The sequence below is a fragment of the Tursiops truncatus genome, chromosome 1 (assembly GCF_011762595.2).
Source record: "Tursiops truncatus isolate mTurTru1 chromosome 1, mTurTru1.mat.Y, whole genome shotgun sequence".
Classification (NCBI taxonomy): domain Eukaryota; kingdom Metazoa; phylum Chordata; class Mammalia; order Artiodactyla; family Delphinidae; genus Tursiops; species Tursiops truncatus.
This window is the reverse complement of record NC_047034.1, coordinates 68,980,641-69,002,631: the sequence shown is the minus strand read 5'-3', so window position 1 is coordinate 69,002,631 and position 21,991 is coordinate 68,980,641. Positions and strand designations below refer to the sequence as shown.

General features: G+C 39.7%; 1 protein-coding gene across 1 annotated transcript in view; it reads right to left on the bottom strand.

Annotated features, from left to right (window-relative positions):
* Positions 1-482: 482 nt before the first annotated feature.
* Positions 483-21,991, bottom strand: part of LOC109549579 (C-reactive protein-like) — a 77,714-nt gene continuing 56,205 nt past the window's right edge. Inside the window, 4 exon segments of the mRNA XM_019932740.3 lie at positions 483-4,281; positions 4,283-4,710; positions 11,425-11,695; positions 16,121-16,253. Of these exon segments, the coding sequence (XP_019788299.2) occupies positions 4,105-4,281; positions 4,283-4,710; positions 11,425-11,488 (669 nt within the window). The 5' untranslated portion in view covers positions 11,489-11,695; positions 16,121-16,253 and the 3' untranslated portion in view covers positions 483-4,104.

Sequence of the window (21,991 nt, the reverse complement as noted above, 5' to 3'; positions counted from 1 at the left end):
CTCTCATAATAAACTTTGTACCTGTTTTTATATTTTTATATACCTCCATGAGAAATACATTTTTCGCTGGGGACTAGAGCCAGGGAAAAGTAGCTTCTAGCCTCTAGCTCTTGCTTGTCCGGTGGCTAGGATTCCTGGTTTTCACCCAGGCTACCCAGGTTCAATTCCTGGGCAGGGAATTAATATCTTGCTTCATGCCACCACTCACTGCTGCCTCTCCAAGATCAACGTGAGACACAAGGATAAGTTAGGGAATTGAGACTTATATGCCACTGAAAGAAGGAGAATGGGGTAGGGGTTTGAGCCTTCAAAGGGGAGAAAGGCAATTCACATAGAGATGGAAAAACAAATGTTTGGTAAACAAATGTTTGCTATGCCATACAGAGACAAGGGGAGACAGAGAGGGCTTTGGTCTCCAGGCCCTGCCAAGTTCCCCCTACCACACCTAGCTCATATTCTTTGCAGGTATCTCTGGTGAGAGTGTTCTTCCTGGACCAGATCCTTTATCTAAATTCTTTTAGGCAGTTAAGGGGGAGGTAAAAAGAAACACTTTGAGTCTTCAATTTCTTAAAAATAATCATCCTAAAATAATCCTCCTGCCAAAGATATAAACTTTGGGGAGGCAAATTTTGATCCACTAGAGAATCCAGCTTAGATCTAAAGTAAGAAAGGTCTTCCTGAAACTTTCCCTCTCCAGATCTAAGTTTTAGGACAGAACATGTCAATGAAAATTAATCAGTCAATCTAAGAAAGAAATGGAAAATTTTATTCAAGCCAAATTTGAGGATTATAATCAAGGAAGAGCATCTCAGAAAGCTCTGAGGACCGTTCCACTCATTAGAAGTTAAGGCACAGTTATATAAGTTTTTTGAGACAGAGGGCTGAACATCAAATGACATCTTATTATTGACAGTTTACATAATCCATATCTAAGTGTCATTGTGGTAGGTCACATGACCCCTTACAAGATCAGGAAGGAATATTATCTTTTAAGGAGTTGTCTTGTTGATGCTAGGAGAATGATGCTCTTTATGGTTGAGCAGGTATTCCTGCTGATGGGGGAGGTTTGGTCAATGCATGATGCAGATACACCATGCAGAGTGGGGGAAGGGAGAAGGCCAACAGAAAGAGAAGAACTTTTTATATTTAAATTTTTCTTGCCTTGTCATAAAATATGAATTTTATTTCACAAGCAGCAACAAGAATCTCCACACATGGTGGAGAGCAAAGGATCCCAGAGCCCCAGAGGTTATCATGTGCATATGAAATTTGACCCCTGAGCTGTGGACCCATGGATGTTAGACTTGGGAAATGGTGCCAGCATGATGAGTCTTTCTTCATTCCAAGCGGAGGAGCCAGTCAGTGGGATGTAAAATTTTCCTTAGGTTATGACCCTCTCCAAAAGAACCGAAGACCTCATCTTGCCTATTATGATGCTATTATCAAAGGTGTCCTCTTCAGCACTCCAGGTCATTTCACTGAGAGAGAAATGAAGACACAAATATCTTAAAAAGTGCACGTATATGAGTCTGGGACAGTTGGCAGAAATTGGTAGAGGTGAGGGTCATTTAAAATGGGAGTTGCAGGATGTCAGGGCTGGGAATGCATGACTAGAAACTACTAATATAAGCATCAGTCCACCAGCTAGCTAGTTTAAATTATTAGGGAATCTAATTGTGTCCAGGTAAGCAGGAAGGAGACTCAGAGAACTCACTTCTCACATTATATTAGAACAAATAGGAGGACAGAAAATTACTAAAATATAAAAGAAAATTATTTAAAGTATGTAAAAGATTTACTTCATAAAAGATTAATCACAGGAAATTTAGAAAATTTTAGGCAGCAACTGCATTAAACTCTCAAGCAAATTGAAGAAAAACAGAGACTTGATGAAAGATGAAAGTTGAAGAAGAAAAACACACTAAATCCAAGAAAGAATTTAAGACAACTCAAAGCATTGTAGAATTTTAAATGACATTAGAAATAGTAAGGATCCCAATACGCTAAAGAGAAAAACAAATCACTTGTAGGGGAGCAAAATCTGCCACCCCAAAATGTTTCTTTGGCATGTGGATTATTTCAGGCTGAAAACAATCAAGGCCCAAAAGACTCAGGAAGAAACTTTGACCTTCTCCCTAACTGCCTAAAAGTATTTAGATACAAGGACTGTTTCCAGAATATAGCTATCACTGGAGATACTTGCAAAGAATATGGGCTAGGGGATGGAGGGGAAACTCTGCAGGTCCTAGAGGTCAGAGTCCACTCTGTGTCCCATTGTCTCTGGTGGTCCAGCAAACATTTATTTATCAAACGTTTGCTTTTCCATCTCCGTGTGAATTGTCTTCCTCCCTTCTGAAGTCCCAAACCACTACCCCCAGCATCCTCTTTTGTCTTTAGCTGAAGATGATAAAGTGAGGATTTTCATCATTTTGGCAAGTTACTCAATTTTTCTGAGTTCCTCCCATGTATACATGTTATTAAATTTTGTTTGATTTTCTCCTGTTAATCTGTCTCATGCCAATTTAATTCTTAGATCAGCCAAAAGAACTTAGAAGGGTAGAGGAAAAATTCTTCCTCCCTAACACTAATATGAAGGTTAGGTTTGAAAAAATAAAAGCTCAAAATATAAGGATAAAGGACACCGATAAAAGTGATCTGGATGATGATAAATGAGAAGAAAAAATAATGGAAATTTCACACAATGAAAACTGGTGATCCTGAAGAAAAAAATAGAACAAATTAAACAGAAACAACAACAAAACATTTCTTTTTTCAATTTTTGAGTATTCAAATTGAAAGGATTAAAGAATTAAAGATAATTCTAATATGTAATGACCTCATCCTGATGGTGGGGGAAGAATGCTGGAAAAATTCTATTCCTGTATTCTTTTTCTTCTTATTAATTAATTAATTATCTATTTATTTTTGGTTGCATTGGGTAGGTTGCTGTGCGTGGGCTTTCTCTAGTTGCAATGAGCGAGGGCTACTCTTCTTTGCGGTGAGTGGGCTTCTCATTGCGGTGGCTTCTCTTGTTGTGGAGCACAGGCTTTAGGCGCGCAGACTTCAGTAGTTGTGGCACGTGGGCTCAGTAGTTGTGGTTCACAGGCTCTAGAACACAGGCTCAGTAGTTGTGGCACATGGGCTTAGTTGCTCCGCGGCATGTGAGATCTTCCTGGACCAGGGCTTGAACCCATGTCCCCTGCATTGGCAGGCGCATTCTTAACCACTGTTCCACCAGGGAAGCCCTATTCCTGTATTCTTTAGATAATTCAATAAAACACAATAAATGGGGTGGGTGTTCCTATAAAGGGAAATGAAAATATTGGCAGGACTACAGTTAGACACATGCAGCCTTTTAGGTGAAAAAAAGTCGGCTCAGTTTTTCTTAAACACTCATTAAAATGCAATGGCTCTCAACCTCAGCTGAACACTGGAATTACTTGGAGAGCTTTAAAAAACATTGATGCTTTGGTCCCACGCCCCCAAAATCAGATTTAATTGGCTTGGTGTGTGACCTGGTAATTCTAATGTGGAGAAATGTATAAGACCCTCTGCTTGGCACTGTCCCATGGAAAAAGAGTGGTGAAAGGAGAGGGAAATACACTCCTCCCAGGGCACAAGAGCCCAGTGTGTAGGGCAGTAAAACATCAGAGCCAGAGACAAGGGAAATGTAAGGTGTAATCCCCAAAAGGCAACTTCAGGATTCACAAAAGGGCCTCAGGGCCATAGTTGTCGTTTGACGAACACCTCACCATGTGTTTTATTATTTTTTTTTAATATATTTTTTTTTTTAATAAATTTATTTATTTATTTGTTGGTTTGCTTTTGGTTGCATTGGGTGTTTGTTGCTGCGCATGGGCTTTCTCTAGTGGCAAGCGAGGGCTACTCTTCGTTGTGGTGCGTGGGCTTCTCATTGTGGTGGCTTCTCTTGTTGAGGAGCACGGGCTCTAGGCACGTGGGCTTCAGTAGTTGTGGCACACGGGCTCAGTAGTTGTGGCACGTGGGCTCAGTAGTTGTGGCTCACGGGCTGAGTTGCTCCGCAGCACGTGGGATCTTCCCGGACCAGGGCTCGAACCCATGTCCCCTGCACTGGCAGGTGGATACTTAACCACTGTGCCACCAGGGAAGTCCCTCACCATGTGTTTTATCCTTCAGCACCCGCCAGTCCAGGACATTAGGACTGAAGGTCCCACCAGCATAGACAGTGCTAATCTCTTCTGGTGATAACACATAGTCCCACATGTTCACATCTCCAATGTCTCCCACCAAAGACTGTTTTTTTATCAAAGCCCCCAGCAAATGCGTCCTGCTCCTGCCCCAGGAGGAAGCTTGCCTCTGTCTCCAAAGAGTATCCCCTCTTCATACTCCTCCTCACCATGGGCTTCCCATCCACCCAGAGCTCTGTAATCCCTGAGGTAGACTCCCAGGTCACACAGAAGTGCATTGGTGCAGGATAACTCTCAGGAGGCTTGAAAAAGACATCAGCTCCACCCACGGATACACTGTATGCAGCAGTCTTTCCCTTGAAGAGGAGGATCTCATTATATTGTTGCTTTGTGGCATAAGAGAAGAGGCTATCGTTGTGGGTCAGATCGGTATAGACATGCAGGCACACGGTCAAGGCCTTAAGTGGCTTTGTTAGCTGTGCAGTCAGCGTCACAACGGAATTATCCGACTCTTTGGGGAACACAAAGACCTTTGTGTGCATATCTGTAGCGTAAAAAAACAGAGAGGGGAAATGTCAGCAGCAGAGTTTTTTTAAAAAACAAAACTCAACTGAGTAAATTTAAAGATCTAATTGTCGTTATTCAATGACTCATGAAATGGGCAGCATCCCGTCTAGCAGATAGAAAGGAACTTTGAAGAGCTGTACAAAATGAAAGCCTTTTATAGACAGAAGAGGGTGGGAAGAGGAAGTTCCTAGAAAAGAGTGGATTATTTCAGGCAAGGTCACCTTCCTATAGGGAAAGAAAGGGGTCTTATTGGGTGGATTACCTCATTAGAGAGGCCAGGTAATTTCACACTGACAGCTTAAAAGCCACATTCCTGGGAGAGGTGAAACTGCAATTAGGTTAGGTATTGCATCTTGGCTCGCTAACATGGGACTTGACACAAGTGACTCCATTTTAGGTCAGTTGTCTCTTTTTGTAAACGATTCCCCCCTTTTCATCAACCTGAGATATCTCCAGCTGGTGTGCAGGACCAGAAGCCAAATGAGTCTTCTTTGACTGTGAGATGTGTACCTAAGGTTCAAGTCCCTGGTTTTTGGCTGTCATTTGGGTAGTGAGGAGGACCGTGAGTCCCTTCCAAAGAGATTTAAGGGCAGTCTTTGTTCTTGGTGATTCCAAATCAGGATGGGAGAAAATTGAAACATTCATTTGCAGATTCATAGCCAAATTCTTAAGGAAAATAGAAGAATTCAGCACCCAGTCCAATTTGCAGATATATGACAAAACCTCAGGGACAATCAACAGGATGAGAATTTAATATCTACAAAGGTGCACACATAACTTTTCTCTCTAAAATCACCCCATTTTTAAAAATCAAAGATAACCACAGTGAAACTAATTTATTTGTATTAAACTTGGCCTAATTATTTACATAAATGCAGCAAGAATAGTGATTGACCATATAAGCTCTTTGGAAGACTGCTCCATTGGAACCTTGTAAGTAAAGTACCAAGCTAATTTTTCCAAGGGGCTTTACTGACTCCAGAAAGTCAACCTTAGTTCCTTAAAAGTGTCTGGTCATATCCGAGTCTATGCACATCTCCCTCAAATATGACATTTCTGTCAAAGCCTCAGTAGTATAACCAGCGTTTCCACTTGTATACTGTTACAAGGAGAACAGATTCTTATTGAATTTATGTAAATGACTAACTATGATGCCATGAAAAGAATATTTAAGAATTTTCAAATTTGCAAGAAATCAGGTAGAGAGAAAAAGTAAATGTTTCATCTTTGTTTACAAAGGTATACTTTGCCAAATTGCTTTAAGTCATAGATAGCTTAAGAAAAAAAGGTTTCCTGAAATCTGGAGAAAAAAATATTAAGAAAACTGCAATATTTCAAACAAAACAATTATAATCATCTTCCTTAATTCCTTCAGTCCCCTGTAATTAATATTTGTTTGCTTGAATCCAGTTTTTCCATTAGCTCTGTAAATTTTTACTCAATTTAGTTTTATGATGTTAAAGCTACAAGAAACCTGCACTTGTCAAAGTCCTTTCCAATAATCTTTTTGAAGATGAAGCACATTTGCAGAAACACTTCTGCAAAAGCATCTGAGTAAAAAAATAACTGTCTGGGGACTTCCCTGGTGGCGCAGTGGTTGAGAGTCAGCCTGCCGATGCAGGGGACACAGGTTCATGCCCCGGTCCAGGAAGATCCCACATGCCGCGGAGTGGCTGGGCTCGTGAGCCATGGCCGCTGGGCCTGCGTGTCCGGAGCCTGTGCTCTGCAACAGGAGAGGCCACAACAGTGAGAGACCCGCGTACCGCAAAAAAAAAAAAAAAAAAAAAAAATCTGTTGAGAGCTCATTATAATGGAACTGACAAGGAAATTTGGTTATTTCTGTGACATACAATGTTTTAAGATAAGACTGGAATTATGACTGATAATCATTACACCAGGATATGTCAGATTTCTAGGAATTCTCAAAATTTTATAAAATTTATAGCATATGCAAATACAACATAAAGGCGGCTTAGTATTGCTTCTTCTTTGACAATGCTTCCAATATAATTTAATATATCAAATAAGCCTAATTTGTTTAACATCTCCTTTTTATAAGGAGAGAGAACAAGTGTTTTGAGATTTTCCAGGGGTCCTCTGGAATATCTCAAAGTTACTTTGAGGTCAAAATGACTTCATTTAGAATTTGATTTACAGGAAGTTTGTCAAAAATATTGAAAGATTGTAAAGCCCTTGGTCAAATAGGATCATAGGTCATTGCAAAACAATACTTAGTTATACATTTAACCATAATGACAATTAAAGACTTCAAAGGAAAATACAGAAGGTTAAATAGTTGTAAAGGAAAATGTAGCTCTTTTAATAGAGAAGACTCAGCTTTCTTAACTAATCAAAAGACGCGATAAGGACAGCACAGGAGGGCTTCCCTGGTGGTGCAGTGGTTGAGAGTCCGCCTGCCGATACAGGGGACATGGGTTCGTGCCCCGGTCTGGGAAGATCCCACATGCCGTGGAGTGGCTAGGCAGCTGAGCCTGCGCGTCTGGAACCTGTGCTCTGCAAAAAAAAAGATAGCACAGGAAGTTATTTTGACAAGACACAAAATCTTTGCTTTCTAGGCAAATTACTTGAAGTAAGAAAAAAAAACTTTTACAAAACTTTTACAATCTCTTATCAAGAGCACACCAATAGTTCAATAAAACTTTATTGTTTTCACAGAGAGAAAAGCAGATTCTAATTTTATACCTGCTTCCTTTTAATATTAAAATTTATTCACTCAATTAAATTCATTTCCATTTTAGTCAGTCTTGACCATGCATAAAACCCCTTACCAAAGATTCCTTTTCCACAAACCTTCTACAACTTTCTTCTTTACATTCATATTTTGTCCTGTGTTTTTTCCCTCTCCCATTCTGAAATAAGCAGTCTCTCTTTAGGACAAAATTACTTTATTTTCATTCAACAAAATGCTTTTTCATTCCTCATATCTTCTTTTACTGAAAACACACATCTTCTTTTCTTTACATATGGAGATATTCATCTCATTATTTCTGTTTTTAACCCTTAGAAAATTTAAGATTTAGTGAAATAAAGAAGTAAATAGTTGTGAACTGTCTTTTACTTTAGCATTTTGTGGCTTGGCAAATGTATAAATACTTTTTATTGTTTTTAGAAATATCTGCTTTTTCATAGTAAATTTCTCAGTGTGGCACAAAACATGTTTAATAGAACCAAACATATTTAGCTCCTCTGTAAAAGGAAGCCAAAAGTGGATAAACCTGTGTTCAGTAATTAATGTTTCAGTATTTTATCTTATTTGGAAATGATCTAAATATTTAATGATTGTCCATAATTTAGTTTAACCTAGCAAAACTTTAAGGTGTTAGTTTACCAAAAAGATTTGGGGAAATGATTTTATTTTTCTTAAAAAAATTTTTTTTTGGTATTTTTAAATTTTTTTATTTTAAAAAATTTTTTGTGGGAAAACTATTTTAAAAGTTCACCTAAAAACTTTTTTCCCACTTACATCTATTTAATTCACTTGTTCTCAACAGTTTGTTTACTCATGAAAATTTCATCATACCAAGTTATTTCTCTTGCTGACAAATTTTGAAACAGAGATGACATGAACTTATTTGACTAGTAAACCCAGGTAGAATAAAAGTTGTATGTTTGCATTATTTTTAATGTTGGTAACTCTAAAGATATAACTCTGTAGACATTTTAATTAAACCAACAAGCTCAAATTATCATTAATATTCAATATTTTCCCAGATTGTGTGAACTTGAAAAGCATTTGGGTCAGTTTCTATTATATTACTGAAAATTTTAGAAACACTTTATTTAAGTGCCTAATTTTCTTTAAGCCAATTAAATAGTGCTCTTTTACAGATTAATTTTTGGCAATATTATCCATAGGTAGAAAAATACCATACATCTACAACACAAATATATAGAGAGACACACATAAGTGACAGAGGCAAACAGAGACTTTATAGCTTTCATTTTAATATTACTGCCACTATTCAGGTACACTAATACACAGCTCACTAGTTATAAAAAAGCTGGATTTAAGTTGTTATGGTAGATAGAATAAGTTAAGGTTACCTGCTCAGATGGGTAAAACTTTTTAATAATATTTGTTATTATTATTATTATATATAATATAATGTTATTTGAGAAGACACTTAAAAGATTTTTCATTCACCTAAGTTTTAAATGACCTCTTCCTCTTTTGTTTTCCCCCTAATAAGAATTACCCTCCCTGGAGTTTGTAGTTTAAAGAGATTGGCCTAGAAAATAATTCCTGGAGAAGACCAGGTAGGACATTTACACCTCAAAGGTACAGGGAAGGGATGCAAGTTCCTCTGAGAAGAACTTTGCTTCTTAAAGCCAGAATTTTTACAATATTTATTTGAGATAAATATGGGAAGTTTCAGGATTGGTAAAAAGAACAGGTGGGCTTTGAACTGTTTCTAGAGAAGATAAGGGCAATTGCTCTTAATTCCTCAAAGAATTGGGTTGCAGCCTAAAAAATACCAAGCGGTTAATCCTCCCATCTAGCCATATTATCTTCAGTTTGCTCTCCTTCCCTCCCAGGTACATGGTTTTATTTCTCGCAGTATTGAACACCTCTTGGATGTGTCCAAGGGGTGTCCCCCAAAGAGGTTGCAAAAGATATTTTATTCCCCTCTCCACAGAGATCCAGGAGAGCTGGCTCTGATAAGAATTGTTACCTTTTGCTGGCTTCTGCCAGTTTTCCCAAGATCCCCTCTGCAAGCTCCAGTATCTATCAGAATTTGGCAAAGTTTTTAATTAATTTTAATTTAGTTTCCCTTTGGATGTTTAAGGGAATAACATCGCAGTTTACCAGAAAAATCCCTCAGAGTCTCATCAACTCTGGGAGGCGCCCATATGGGGCCCTCCACTGAAGGTAGACATGGGGTCTGTAAGGCCACTTTGGTTTACAGTAATGTAAAGACAATTCAGACAGAGGATCAGTAGACTCTGAGACTCAATTAAAGGAGCTAAAGAGGAATAGTAGGAATCACATCAATCTTAGACTTTTGTATTAGGTACTTCTTGTATCTTTTTCATTAGCCTTTTGCAATGCATTTATCAATGAAGCTAGTTTGGAATTTTGAAGCCTTTTGGAGACTTCTGCATGCTGATTAAAACTGGTATCTAATTCTATTTGTTTGATTTGGGAACCCTTACTTTCAGGTGCACTTCTTAAATAATCATAACTAATTGGAACATTCCCCATAATGGCCACTGTAATTCTAGATTGTTTTTAGTAAGGTTTAGCCATTTTTGTAGGTATTTATATCTTTTAGCAGTATAGTTCATAGACATAAAGTAAGCAGGTGTGCTGGAAGGCAGCGTGCTCAACTCTTTTGAATTCAAGGATTCGCTTTTTTTTTTTTTTTTTTTTTAGTTAAGACTTTGGGTCTCTCAGAGGCAAACTAATATCTAAGAGGGATGTGCCACTGGGTTGGGGATTGTGTGGTGTTTTACAGTGTACCTTCTAGCATGGAAATTTTCTTGAGGTTGGCAGGTAATCTAGTGTCAATATAAACTGTCCCATGACCAACTTACCCTAACACAGGAGTTTAGTTATGTGGTGAGCACTCTAACAGCTTTTAAGTGCCTTAGCCATGCTCACCAATTTTGTGGGTTTCTTTTTTTTTTTTTTTTTTTACTTCTATGAATCCCATTAGCAATAACCTTTATTTACTAGACCCAGTCTAGCTTAAGTTGGACCCAGTATGATCTGAAACCCAGTCCAGTTTTTCAGCTGGTAACAGCCAGCAGTTCCCAATATGGAATTTGGGGGTTGGGGAAAGGACTGAATCAGCAGACCCCCAAGAATAGGGACTGCAGACTGGGGTTCCACACAACGGAGAACTCCAGACTGAGCCATCGGTCATTCCCAACATGGAATCTGGGGACAGAACCAAGGGCTGAGGTTTCCAATCAAATAGGGAACTGACTGGCAAGCCAATTAGATCAGGAGCTTGATGCAAAGAGAGCAGAGCTCAGAACATAGAGCAACTTACCCAGGGCCCCTCTGAAAAGGACAGAACTCCAAAAGGTCTGAGGGTACAATGCCCGTGTTTCTTGTTTTAGAAGATCTTGGAAGGGCTCTGTGGATTCCATCGCTGACACCAAATCTGCTAAATTAAGTCAGATTCAACTGAGTACATTTAAAGATCTAATTGGCTTTAATTCAATGATTCATGAAGCAGGCAGCCAGCCATCTAGCAGACAGAAAGGAATTTCAAAGAGCTGTACCAAAGGAAAGGGGTAGGAAGAGGAAGTTTCTAATGAAGAGTAGATTATTTCAGGCAAGGTCACCTTTCTATGGGGGAAGGAGAGAGTCTTATCAGGTGGGTAACCTCTAGTCTTAACCAAGTAATTTCATATTGACTGGTGAAAGGTCACATTTTGGGGAGAGGCTGAAGCTGCAATTAGGTTAGGTATTAGGTCTTGGTTTGCTGACATGGGGCTTAACACGAGTGACTCCGTTTGGGGCATGTTGTCTCTTTTCTAACCTTGTTAGGCCACAAACATGTGTTCTCTCACTATGTATAGAGAGATTGGATTTAGAAACCACAGACTGCCCTCTTTCCCAGAACACAACCCCTCCCCCACTCTGACTATTTTCCCTAACTTGGCTTTGCATAGGTAGCCCTGATACAAGAGCCCAGCGCCCACCTGAAGCAGTGCCTACCTGTCTGGGGAAAAGCACTAGGGAGGCTAATGATGACCAGGAAACACAGTGACAGCTTCTCCATGTTCCCTCCCTGCAGTCACTGTGCCCAGAATCTAGGATATTCTCCTGGAAAGAGTAGCAGCGGCTGGGCTATCCGGGGCTTGGACGCCTGAAATCCCTCTGACTCAGGTCTTTTCCACTTTCACCTTATAAGTGCAATAGTCAGATTGTCTCAGCTGATGGTTAAATGATTTTCCAAAATCGCTCCTTGGAGCCGTAAATCAAAGCTCTAAGAGCAAACAAACCAAGACAAAACAAGAGATCAATATGGGTCATTTATTAGAGAGTCCATGGTGCCTACTGGTGCTCCAACAGCTCTGTGTGGCAGTGCTTTGTGAATTGAAACAGTCACACCCTGTGAATCCATTCTGGAGAAATGCTGTTAAAAGTTTGGGGGTGGGGGAGACATTTTACTCACAAAGACAACCATAACACCACTTAGGATAGTGAAAAATTAGAAAACTGGGGCATGTTTAAGGAAACTGGATACATCTACCTCCACTAAATAGAATGGATAGTCCTTTAAACTATTGGTTGGTTGTGAATTTTATGCTACAACATGTAAAAATGCTTATAATAGTATAATATGGGAAAAAATAGCGTAAATTTGTTTATACACTATTTTTTAAATGAAGTAACTAGTTTAGAAAAAAATCTATTAGGGATACCCCCCAAAAAGTAAGTGTCCTTATCACGGTAATGAAATTATTGTGTGAAGGATATGCTTCTCTCATTAACAACATTTCCATAATGTAGTTATATTGCTTATAAAATAAAGTGTGTGTGTGTGTGTGTGTGTGTGTGTGTGTGTGTGTGTGTGTGTGTAATTAAGAAGTAAGGAAAGAGACAATAGAATAAAGATAAGTAGCCCTTGAAGCTCCAAAAGCTACTGTTTCGTTTTATGAATAGGACACCCAGTCTGTGGCTATTTGGCTTTAATCCCAAAACATTATAATTTCATGTAAAAAGAATCTTGAGCTTATTCATCATGAGTTTTCCCATTGCCATTCAATGAGAAATTGATAATAGACATTATTTATTATTTGACTGGAAGAACTAACTGACATGCAGATAGCATATTCTAAACACACAAGAGAAAAGAACTATTGCAAATTATAGTATTGATACATTTCTGGAAAGGTTTGTTTTGTTAACTATATAATGGTATATAGTTAAATTTTCTTTTAAATTACCTTTCCCAAACTCTTTGCATCTTATTTTTTAAAAGACTGACTTAAAGTACTTGCTGCAAAAAATTTTCTCTTCTTACTGTAACCATTTGCCCAATTAAAGATATATGCATAATTTGAACAGAACAAAATATATATAATAGGTAAAAGATTGGGACAAAGAAGGAAGGTGTTTTCCCAGTACCCAAACTGCCTTCTCATTAACCTTGGGCTCCCCAGGTAAGTCAAAAGAAGGCACCTACGAGTATGATGGGTGGACTCTTTGGAAATGTTATTGATTTCAAGGAGCCCATCACATTATCAGATCTATGTCCATAATGGATATTCTGAACACAGCTTAAAATTGAAAAAGGGAGAGAGGCAGAGAGACATAGAGATAGGGAGAGTGAGAGCTAAAGCAATAGAAAGAGAAGACAGAGGAAAAGGAAAAGAGAATTTGAAAGACCTTCCAGGTGAACCGTTTCACAAGCCACCCCTGGTTCCAGTAATCTGCCAAGACAGCACTGTAACCACTCATGCCATATGACAGAGTCTTGGGTGAACTTTACCAGAAGAGAGGTGTAATAGATCAGTTTGCCATGTGACGTTTTTCCTGCTCACATATGTTTGTTTGGGAGGCTTCTCCTCTCTTCCTTTTACAGTTCATGATGTCCCTGTAAAAATACTTAAATATTTCAGCTTTTCTAGACATCTTGGCACTTTGGTTTCTCCCTGATTTAAAGTCCCAGTAGATCAGAAAAACATTTCAATTGTAGAGACACCAAGTACTGACTGGGGATAAAGAAAAACATTGCAAGACAATGTTTGTTATCTTGTTATCACAGTGCAGTTTTAATGAATAAATAAGAGCATGGTATATATAGAGCTATCATTTTATTTAATCCTCAAGTACCTACAACTCTAGACTCCAGTGCCTAAAGAGCAAGTTTGGTGTGCTCTCAGAGTTCAATCTGGAACCCCTATAACATGGGGAAAAGAGGAAGCAACGGACAAGTCGGTCAGAAACAACACATCCAGTCAGAGACAACAGTAGTCTTTTCAAAGCTGTCACTCAGCCTAGAACAGTGGTTCTCCAGCCCCCACTGTTGGAGACTCGGCTGCACATTGTAATCAACTAAGGAGCTTTAAAAATACTGATGCCCGTATACCCAGACAAAACAATAATTCAAAAAGATACGTGCACCCCTATATTCATAGCAGCACTATTCACAGAAGCCAAAACATGGAAACAACCTAAATGTCCATCAACAGATGAATGGATGAAGAAGATGTGGTACGTATATACAATGGAATATTACTCAACCATAAAAAAGAATGAAATAATGCCATTTGCAGCAACATGGATGCAACTAGAGATTATCATACTAAGCGAAGTAAGTCAGAAAGAGAAAGACAAATACCATATGACATCATTTATATGTGGAATCTAAAATATGCCACAAATGAACCTATCTACAAAACAGAAACAGACTCAGACACAGAGAACACACTTGTGGTTGCCAAAGGAGAGGGAAGGACTGGAGGTTTGGGATTACCAGATGTAAACTATTATATATAGGATGAATAAAGAACAAGGTCCTTCTGTATAGCACAGGGAACTATATTCAATATTCTGTGATAAACCATAATGGAAAATTATAATTAAAAAAAAGAATGTCTCTATGTGTGTAACTGAGTCACTTTGCTGTACAGGAGAGATTTGCATAACATTGTAAATCAACTACACTGCAATTAAAAAAAATTAAATTAAAAAAAAATACTGATACCTGGATCTCACCAGCAGAGAATCTGCTGTAATAACCTGGCGTGTGACCTGGAAAACTGGATTTTTAAAAGCTCCCCAAGTGATTATAATATTAGCATCTAAATTTGAGAATCATTGTCCTAAAGAATTTCTCATATGATTCCGTACCCTTGATGAATGCTTCCTAGAATATGAAATGATGTCTAAGGGCACACCTAACAGTGGAAAAGGTAGGGGCTTCCACGTCAAAGAACTTCGATAGTCTGTCAAGGGCATAGCTTGCCTAATGTTATGTTGATGCCAAAGCTGAATAGGATTTTTATGTGCAATCCATTCTCCCAAACATAAAATAACAAAATGAAAAGTTGGGAGATTGCCAGTGCCCCAAAAAAGGTAGTTTACATGCTGGCTATATGGCATCCTGGAATGGCTTCTCCATGAGAAAACATGCATGCATCTCCATACCCTCCCTACTCCACTAGGGGTGTAAGTACAGCCTATGAACTTTTACTGCATGTGGCAGTAGAAAACAGTGGTTAGAAGCATGGGGCTCTGTAGTCAGACTGCCTAGGTTCAATCCCAACTCTGGGCAAGTTAATTAACCCCTCTGGACCTCAGTTTCCTCATCTGTAAAATGAGGACTATAAAATAGTACTTGCCTCATTGGTTGTCATTAAACCAATAAATATACCTAAAGGACTTTAGAGCAGTGCATGGACTATGGTAAGAGCTCAGTATGTGTTTTTAAGACTGTCTGTGATCTGCCCTGTGTGCTTAAGCAATTACCATCCTGGGAGTGGTGGTGGAAACTTACAAGATTACTTACCTGTGTGTATTAAAGGACATGGGGTAGAGGGATGAAACTGAATGAGTCTTCAGATAATGTACGAGAGGCAGGGCAAGGGGATAGATAACTTGACTCAAGATGCGCTAGATCTTTCTTTAAAGATCACCACCTGCCTTCAAGCTTATTGGGAGCCAGGCATGTCTTCCAGATAAGACATCTGAGCTGCCAGGAAGACACTAAAGTGATGGTTCTAAAAACATATTGGGCAAAAGAGCTTGTGAATTGCAGATTCCTGGGCTCTATATCCAGAGACTCTAATCTGGTAGGTCTGAGGTCAATGAATCTACAATAAACACCTTAGGTGATGATGATGCTTGTATTAAGCAGCCCACAATTTAAGAATCACTGGACCAGGCAATCTAGGAAATTTGAGCTAGGAATCTGCATTTTCTGAAGAAGAAGGCTAGCAAGGCCACTTAATCCACTTTCTGTTACAGGAAAAATGAAAAGATGCATAGATAAGATGGAGGCGGAGAACAGCAAGGAAGGCATACAGGCAAGTTTTGTCGATCCACCTGAGACTAGAGGTTGGTTATCTTAGGATAACGTTATTTAGAAATCAACACAGCACTCCTCTTCTTTCCCTGGGAGTCTAAGGATCAGAAATCTATGCTTTTGAAACCTGATTTGCGTTTTCTGTTTTTTTTCTTTTTGGCCACATGGCTCGCAGGATCTTAGTTCCCCAACTAGGAACTGAACCCAGGTCAACCACCAGGAAATTCCCTGGGTATTTATATCGTTGGTGGTGTTGTTTTAACGATCTGGAGTTGTTTGCTTTTTTTTTTTTTTTTTTTTTTTGGTCAATCCTTGCTTCCGTGGAGATCAAACTTAGCGATAGTGAAAAACATAGGGGAAAAAAAATCACAGACTTACCATCCTACCTAATTTGTCAACTGGTACTCCAAATCCATTTCCATCAGGCTCAGTCCCATTTCTGGGGAGGCTTGTAGTCTTTCCTCCAGGCCCTGGATGGACCACAGGAAAGGGTCCTCAACCACTCATCTGGCTGGAGACATGCAAGGCTTATCATTATACCCAATGATCCAATATTTCTCCCCAACACAGGGAGATTTTAGGTGCCTGATCTGCACATCACCATGTTGCATCCTCTGCTAAGGTGCTCACACTTGGGTCACTTCAGGTCTGGACCTGAAGGCCTGGCTCATATTCTTATACCAGCATGGCTATTTTCAGTCTTCAAAGGAAAGTGTCCTATCAGGTAGCAGCCTCCAGCATCTGCTTATGGTTTTACATTTATAATCTCTGACATGTGCAATTGGTCTACCCCAATGTTTGGCTGTAAATGTACTAAAATATCTCTTCATGCTACTTCCCTTGTCACACCTAAGCTTCATTTCATTGATAGAAGTATACAAATCCATTCTCCTACCCCCTTTGAAGGAAAGAAATGTTTATTGTCTACTGTGCATGTGGCCTCCGTATAGTTTATTTTTCTCAAGGCAGCCCTATACAGTAGTTTTTATTGTAGGTTTTATATATCATTTGGTCCTCTTTTTTTTTTATGTCAAGTTGAATTTAGGCTTTATAGCTTTATTTTTTTTTTATTCATTTTTTGGCTACGTTGGGTCTTTGTTGCTGTGTGCAGCCTTTCTCTAGTTGCAGCGAGTGGGGGCTACTCTTCATTGCAGTGCACAGGCTCTAGGTGCACAGGCTTCAGTAGTTGTGGCTGACGGGCTCTAGAGTGCAGGCTCAGTAGTTGTGGTGCACAGGCTCTGTGGCATGTGGGATCTTCCCGGACCAGAGCTCGAACCCATATCCCCTGCACTGGCAGGTGGATTCTTAACCACTGCACCACCAGGGAAGTCCCTCTGTCTTTTTAACTTGAGCCTTAATACCTGATTTTACTTCTGGACAAACTGGATGCATGATCCCTGCTATAAAGGAAAACCAGTGCTAATGACATGGCTTCATTGACATCAGCTAGAAGTGGCCTTCCTGGATAATTGATCTTACTCTCCATTTACTGTGACAAAGAATTGCTTAGAACTAACTCACCTAAACCAAAATCATCCTCTTCAGTAGATGTCATCTAATATTTAATTGGATTATGTCAAACTACTCTGTAGAGTACAACAATACACCAGTTACCTTGAGATTTATTCTCTAACAAGATTACAATGAAGTATTCACCAGTAAGCCAAATTTCTTAAACATTCTAGGAATGCTTTATTGAGATTTGTTAATGTTCACCAAATGCAAATACAAGCTTTAAAATTTTTTCTGGCTAAAATTATCAGGGCCAGAGGTTGTCCACTAAACTATGTGTAGTAAGGTACCAGTAATTGAATTCTGAGAAAAATATTAGCTCAGCCCACATCCTTGGGGAGTTGGGATGGTCTTCTATAATTAAGACATATCTCCTGACTGGATTCTTTAACTAGAAAAAAAGTGTCAACCCTTCCTTCTGCTTAGCTGAATGTCAGGGTGTATGGGTCTGCCCTAATTAGACAACAGAGAACATCTGCACTCACATATTTGCCCAAGAATGTATCCTTAACTTCTATGCTTCCAAATGGTTATGAAAAGTCACTTGGGGAATCAATAGTCCTAATACAATATTCATAAATTTATCCTCCTAATATTCTGAACTTAATTTTTGGCAAATCAGACTCTTCACTTGCTGTCAACCCAGACCACTTCCACCAAATTGTATTTCGGTGGTATATAATGAACCTATGTTTAGGAATATCATACAAAACAGCCTAATAATAATAATAGCAGATAACTGTTTTGAGAGCTTACTATGTGCCGGCACTACCTTAAGGGCTCTATATGCATGATCTTATTTGATCCTTTCAACAACTCTTTGAACTAATTACTATTATTTCTCCCCACTTTATAGATGAGATAACTGAGACATACAGAGGGTTATGTTACCTAAAGCCCCATAGCCAGTAGGTTGTAAAGTCAGGATTTAAACCTAGGCAAGCTGATTCCAGAACCTCTATGCTTAACTAGTCTACTATATGCCTTCCCTAAAGTAACTGCTTGATGTATAATCACAGGGAACCCCATCCTTCATACTTGGATGTGACCTCTGTGGAATAACTTCAACAGCTCACTTAGTACTGAAAGGCCAAGATGAAGGACACCTCTGGAAGGAACCAGCAGCCATCATCCTTGAGGGGTCCTTTTCTACCAGGGACTCAAGCAGCCAGGAAAAGTGCATTCCAGCCATTAAACCTAAAAGCAGATTCTTGGATCTCAATGATCTTTAGTTTCTGTTCCTCAAATTGGAGTAATGATAGAGTGAGAATTCTTTTTAATTGAAATATAGTTGCAGTACAATATTATATGTTACAGGTGTATGATGTGGTGACTCACAATGTTTAAAGGTTATACTCCATTTATAGTTATTATAAAATATTGGCTACATTCCCCATGTTGTACAGTATATCTTTGTAGCTTATTTTGTATATAATAGTTTGTACCTCTTACTCTATCAAGTGAGAGTTTTAAACCCCCATAACTGACCTCACATGAATTACCAGCTATCAAAAGAGGGGCTGTGCTCGTCAGAGAGAATCCCTATAGGAGGTTAGAGGGCCATAGGTACGTTATTGCAGAAGAGGTAATGGTCATTCTGAACTCACAGGAACTTGGTTTCAGAGGATCTTTAGAAAAGTTAGTCTCCACTTCAAATGCAAGCATCAGACAACAGCTCAGACTCGCTAATATAAATAGAGGCTTTATTGGTTCGTGAACTTGGGAAGTCCAGCGATCCCCCTAGATGTCTGCATTTCAAAAAGACGGCTCCTGGGGCTTCCCTGGTGGCGCAGTGGTTGAGAGTCCGCCTGCCGATGCAGGGGACACGGGTTCGTGCCCCAGTCCGGGAAGATCCCACATGCCGCGGAGTGGCTGGGCCCGTGAGCCATGGCCGCTGAGCCTGCGCATCCGGAGCCTGTGCTCTGCAGCGGGAGAGGCCACAACAGTGAGAGGCCCGCGTACCGCAAAAAAGAAAAAAAAAAAAAAAAAAAAAACTAGGGCAGAAGCATTAAGGCTGCAGAGAAGGGGAGAGATTTGAGAAGCAGGTCAGCAGGAAAGTTGATAGGAATGAAAAACTGATAAAATTTGAAGCTATAGAGAGCAGTGTTCAAAGATATTTAGCTAATTCTCTTATGGCAAACGCTCTGTGAATGAGGTCAAGGTGGCTTGATTGTTAGTACATGGACCAGTTGGTTTCACTTACTCAGTGGTCAAACACTACAATTTTAACCTTGGTAGGCATCTAAGAAAGATGATCCCAAGGTCAAGAAAAATTGTGCACATAGATTGGTACAGCCGCAGCATCTCTGTTAGGAAAATGAGAGAAAGTTCATACTCTATTATTTATGGGCAATGGCATCACCTTCTTGACAGGCAGCCTATTGCAGAGCCTGACACAGAGTTGGAGCTCAGTAGTGTTGTGGGGTAATAGATGAAGAAATAATAGGGAATGTAGGAAGGAACTGCAGGTTAAAAAGGCTAGATGCTAAATGTAATCAATGGTGGACAGAACTCAAGCACAAATATCTTCTTCCCATCTGAATTCCTACAAATGATAGAGAACATTTTTAAAAGAATAAAAGAAAGAGTTCCATGGGCAGAAAGAAATGTGGGAGATATCTGAAAGACAAAAAACAGGTAAATCACATAGATAGAAGAAAAGTATAACCCAAAATATATGCTGGGGAGGGCTGTTCTGAAAATTTGAGGTGTTTCTGAGAGCACTCCAAAGTAAAGGACAATGGAAGCAAGTGGTAGAACAAAGTAGTGGAGAGATTGGTTGAGTCACTGTCACCATCCCTTGCCTTCTTAGTCAAGCATTAAGTATCAGAGGTCATTGACCTCAACCTGGGCAGTGAGAATACTTTTACCTGGGAAGTAAGGCATCCCTGAGGCTGGAGACACCTACAAGGAAATTCTAAACTCCCACATCCAGAAGAGAAATTACTGGTACACCTTGACAGCACTTCTTGCTCATTCCTCAAAATCCCTGGAGACAAGCTACAGAAAACAGTAACAGCAACTACAGACAAGCTGGAAGAATTAACGCCATGAAAAGGGGGCACCCCATTCCACAAGCATAGGAACACTCACCTTAGGAAACAGAATTTAAGAGCAGTTGAGAAGTTATTTGTTGAGAAATATAATTAAGACACTCAGAGCAGGGCTCCCCTGGTGGCACAGTGGTTAAGAATCCACCTGCCAATGCAAGGGACGCAGATTTGAGCCCTGGTCCAGGAAGGTCCCACATGCCATGGAGCAACTAAGCCCATGTGCTACAACTACTGAGCCTGCACTCTAGAGCCCGTGTGCCACAACTACTGAAGTCCACACACCTAGATACCGTGCTCCACAACAAGAGAAGCCACCACAGTGAGAAGCCTGCACACCACAACAAAGAGTAGCACCCACTCGCCACAACTGGAGAAAGCCTGCACGCAGCAACGAAGACCCAACGCAGCCAAATAATAAATAAATAAGATAAATTAAAATAAAAATAAAAGTACAATTAAAAAAACATATACTCAGAGCATATAAAGCATAGATGGAAAGAAAGAAGAAAGAAAGGAAGAAAGGAAGGAAGGAAGGAAGGAAGGAAGGAAGAAACGAAGAAAGAAAGAAAGAAAGAAAGAAAGAAAGAAAGAAAGAAAGAAAGAAAGAAAGAGAAAGAAAGCAAGCGGACCGGAGGGAGGGAGGGAGGAAGGGAGAGAGGGAGGAAGGGAGAGAGGGAGGAAGGGAGAAAACTATGATGAAAAAGATAGAGAATTTTGAAGAAGAGAAAGCTACCTGACTTATTTTAACAAGTTAACATGACAACCCAAATAAAAATAGTTCAAGAAAAGAAAATGAGAAGTTAATCTCATCTATGAACATAGATGCAAAAACCTTACATAAAATTTATGCAAGCCAAATTAAACTACATAAAAATGTTTTAGGGTTTCCCTGGTGGCACAGTGGTTAAGAATCCACCTGCCAATGCAGGGGACATGGGTTCGAACCCTGGTCTGGGAATATACCACATGCCGCAGAGCAACTAAGCCCATGTGCCACAGCTACTGAGCCTGTGCTCTAGAGCCTGCGAGCCACAATTACTGAAACCTGCGTGCCACAACTACTGAAATCTGTGCACCTAGGGCCTGTGCTCTGCAACAAGAGAAGCCACCACAATGAGAAGGCCATGCACCTCAATGAAGGGTAGACCCACTCGCCACAACTAAAAAAGCCCACACAAAAACAAAGACCCAACGCAGCCAAAAATAAATAAATAAATTTTAAAAATTTAAAAGAAAGTTTTAAACATCATGACTAAGTAGAGTTGGTAAGCAAACAAGAGCAAATGGCAAATATTCCCGCTTGCTGAAGCACCATTTACTGGGGACACTCACCATCACAGCTGTGCGCTCATAAACAATCACGTTCTAGAGCAATGCTCAGAGACCTAATAGGGCAAAACACCAGACTCTAAAGAGGGACCCCCTACCCTTGGGTTGTGAGGCTGCATGATTAGAGAAGTACTGGCTTCTCCCCTGTGCAATAAGAGTCAGTGACACAATGGCAATATGGCATGACAACTGAGCATTCATGGCTGGGGTGGGCCTCGCTTTTCCCCTGGTGTGGTTGGGGGCTGAGGTCCAAGCCTTGTAGTCGTAGCTAAACAACTCTAACTCAAGCTTAGAAAGGATGAGCCATATATACATTCACGGTGAGACCATGCTGGTATGACTGAAAGGTAGGTGT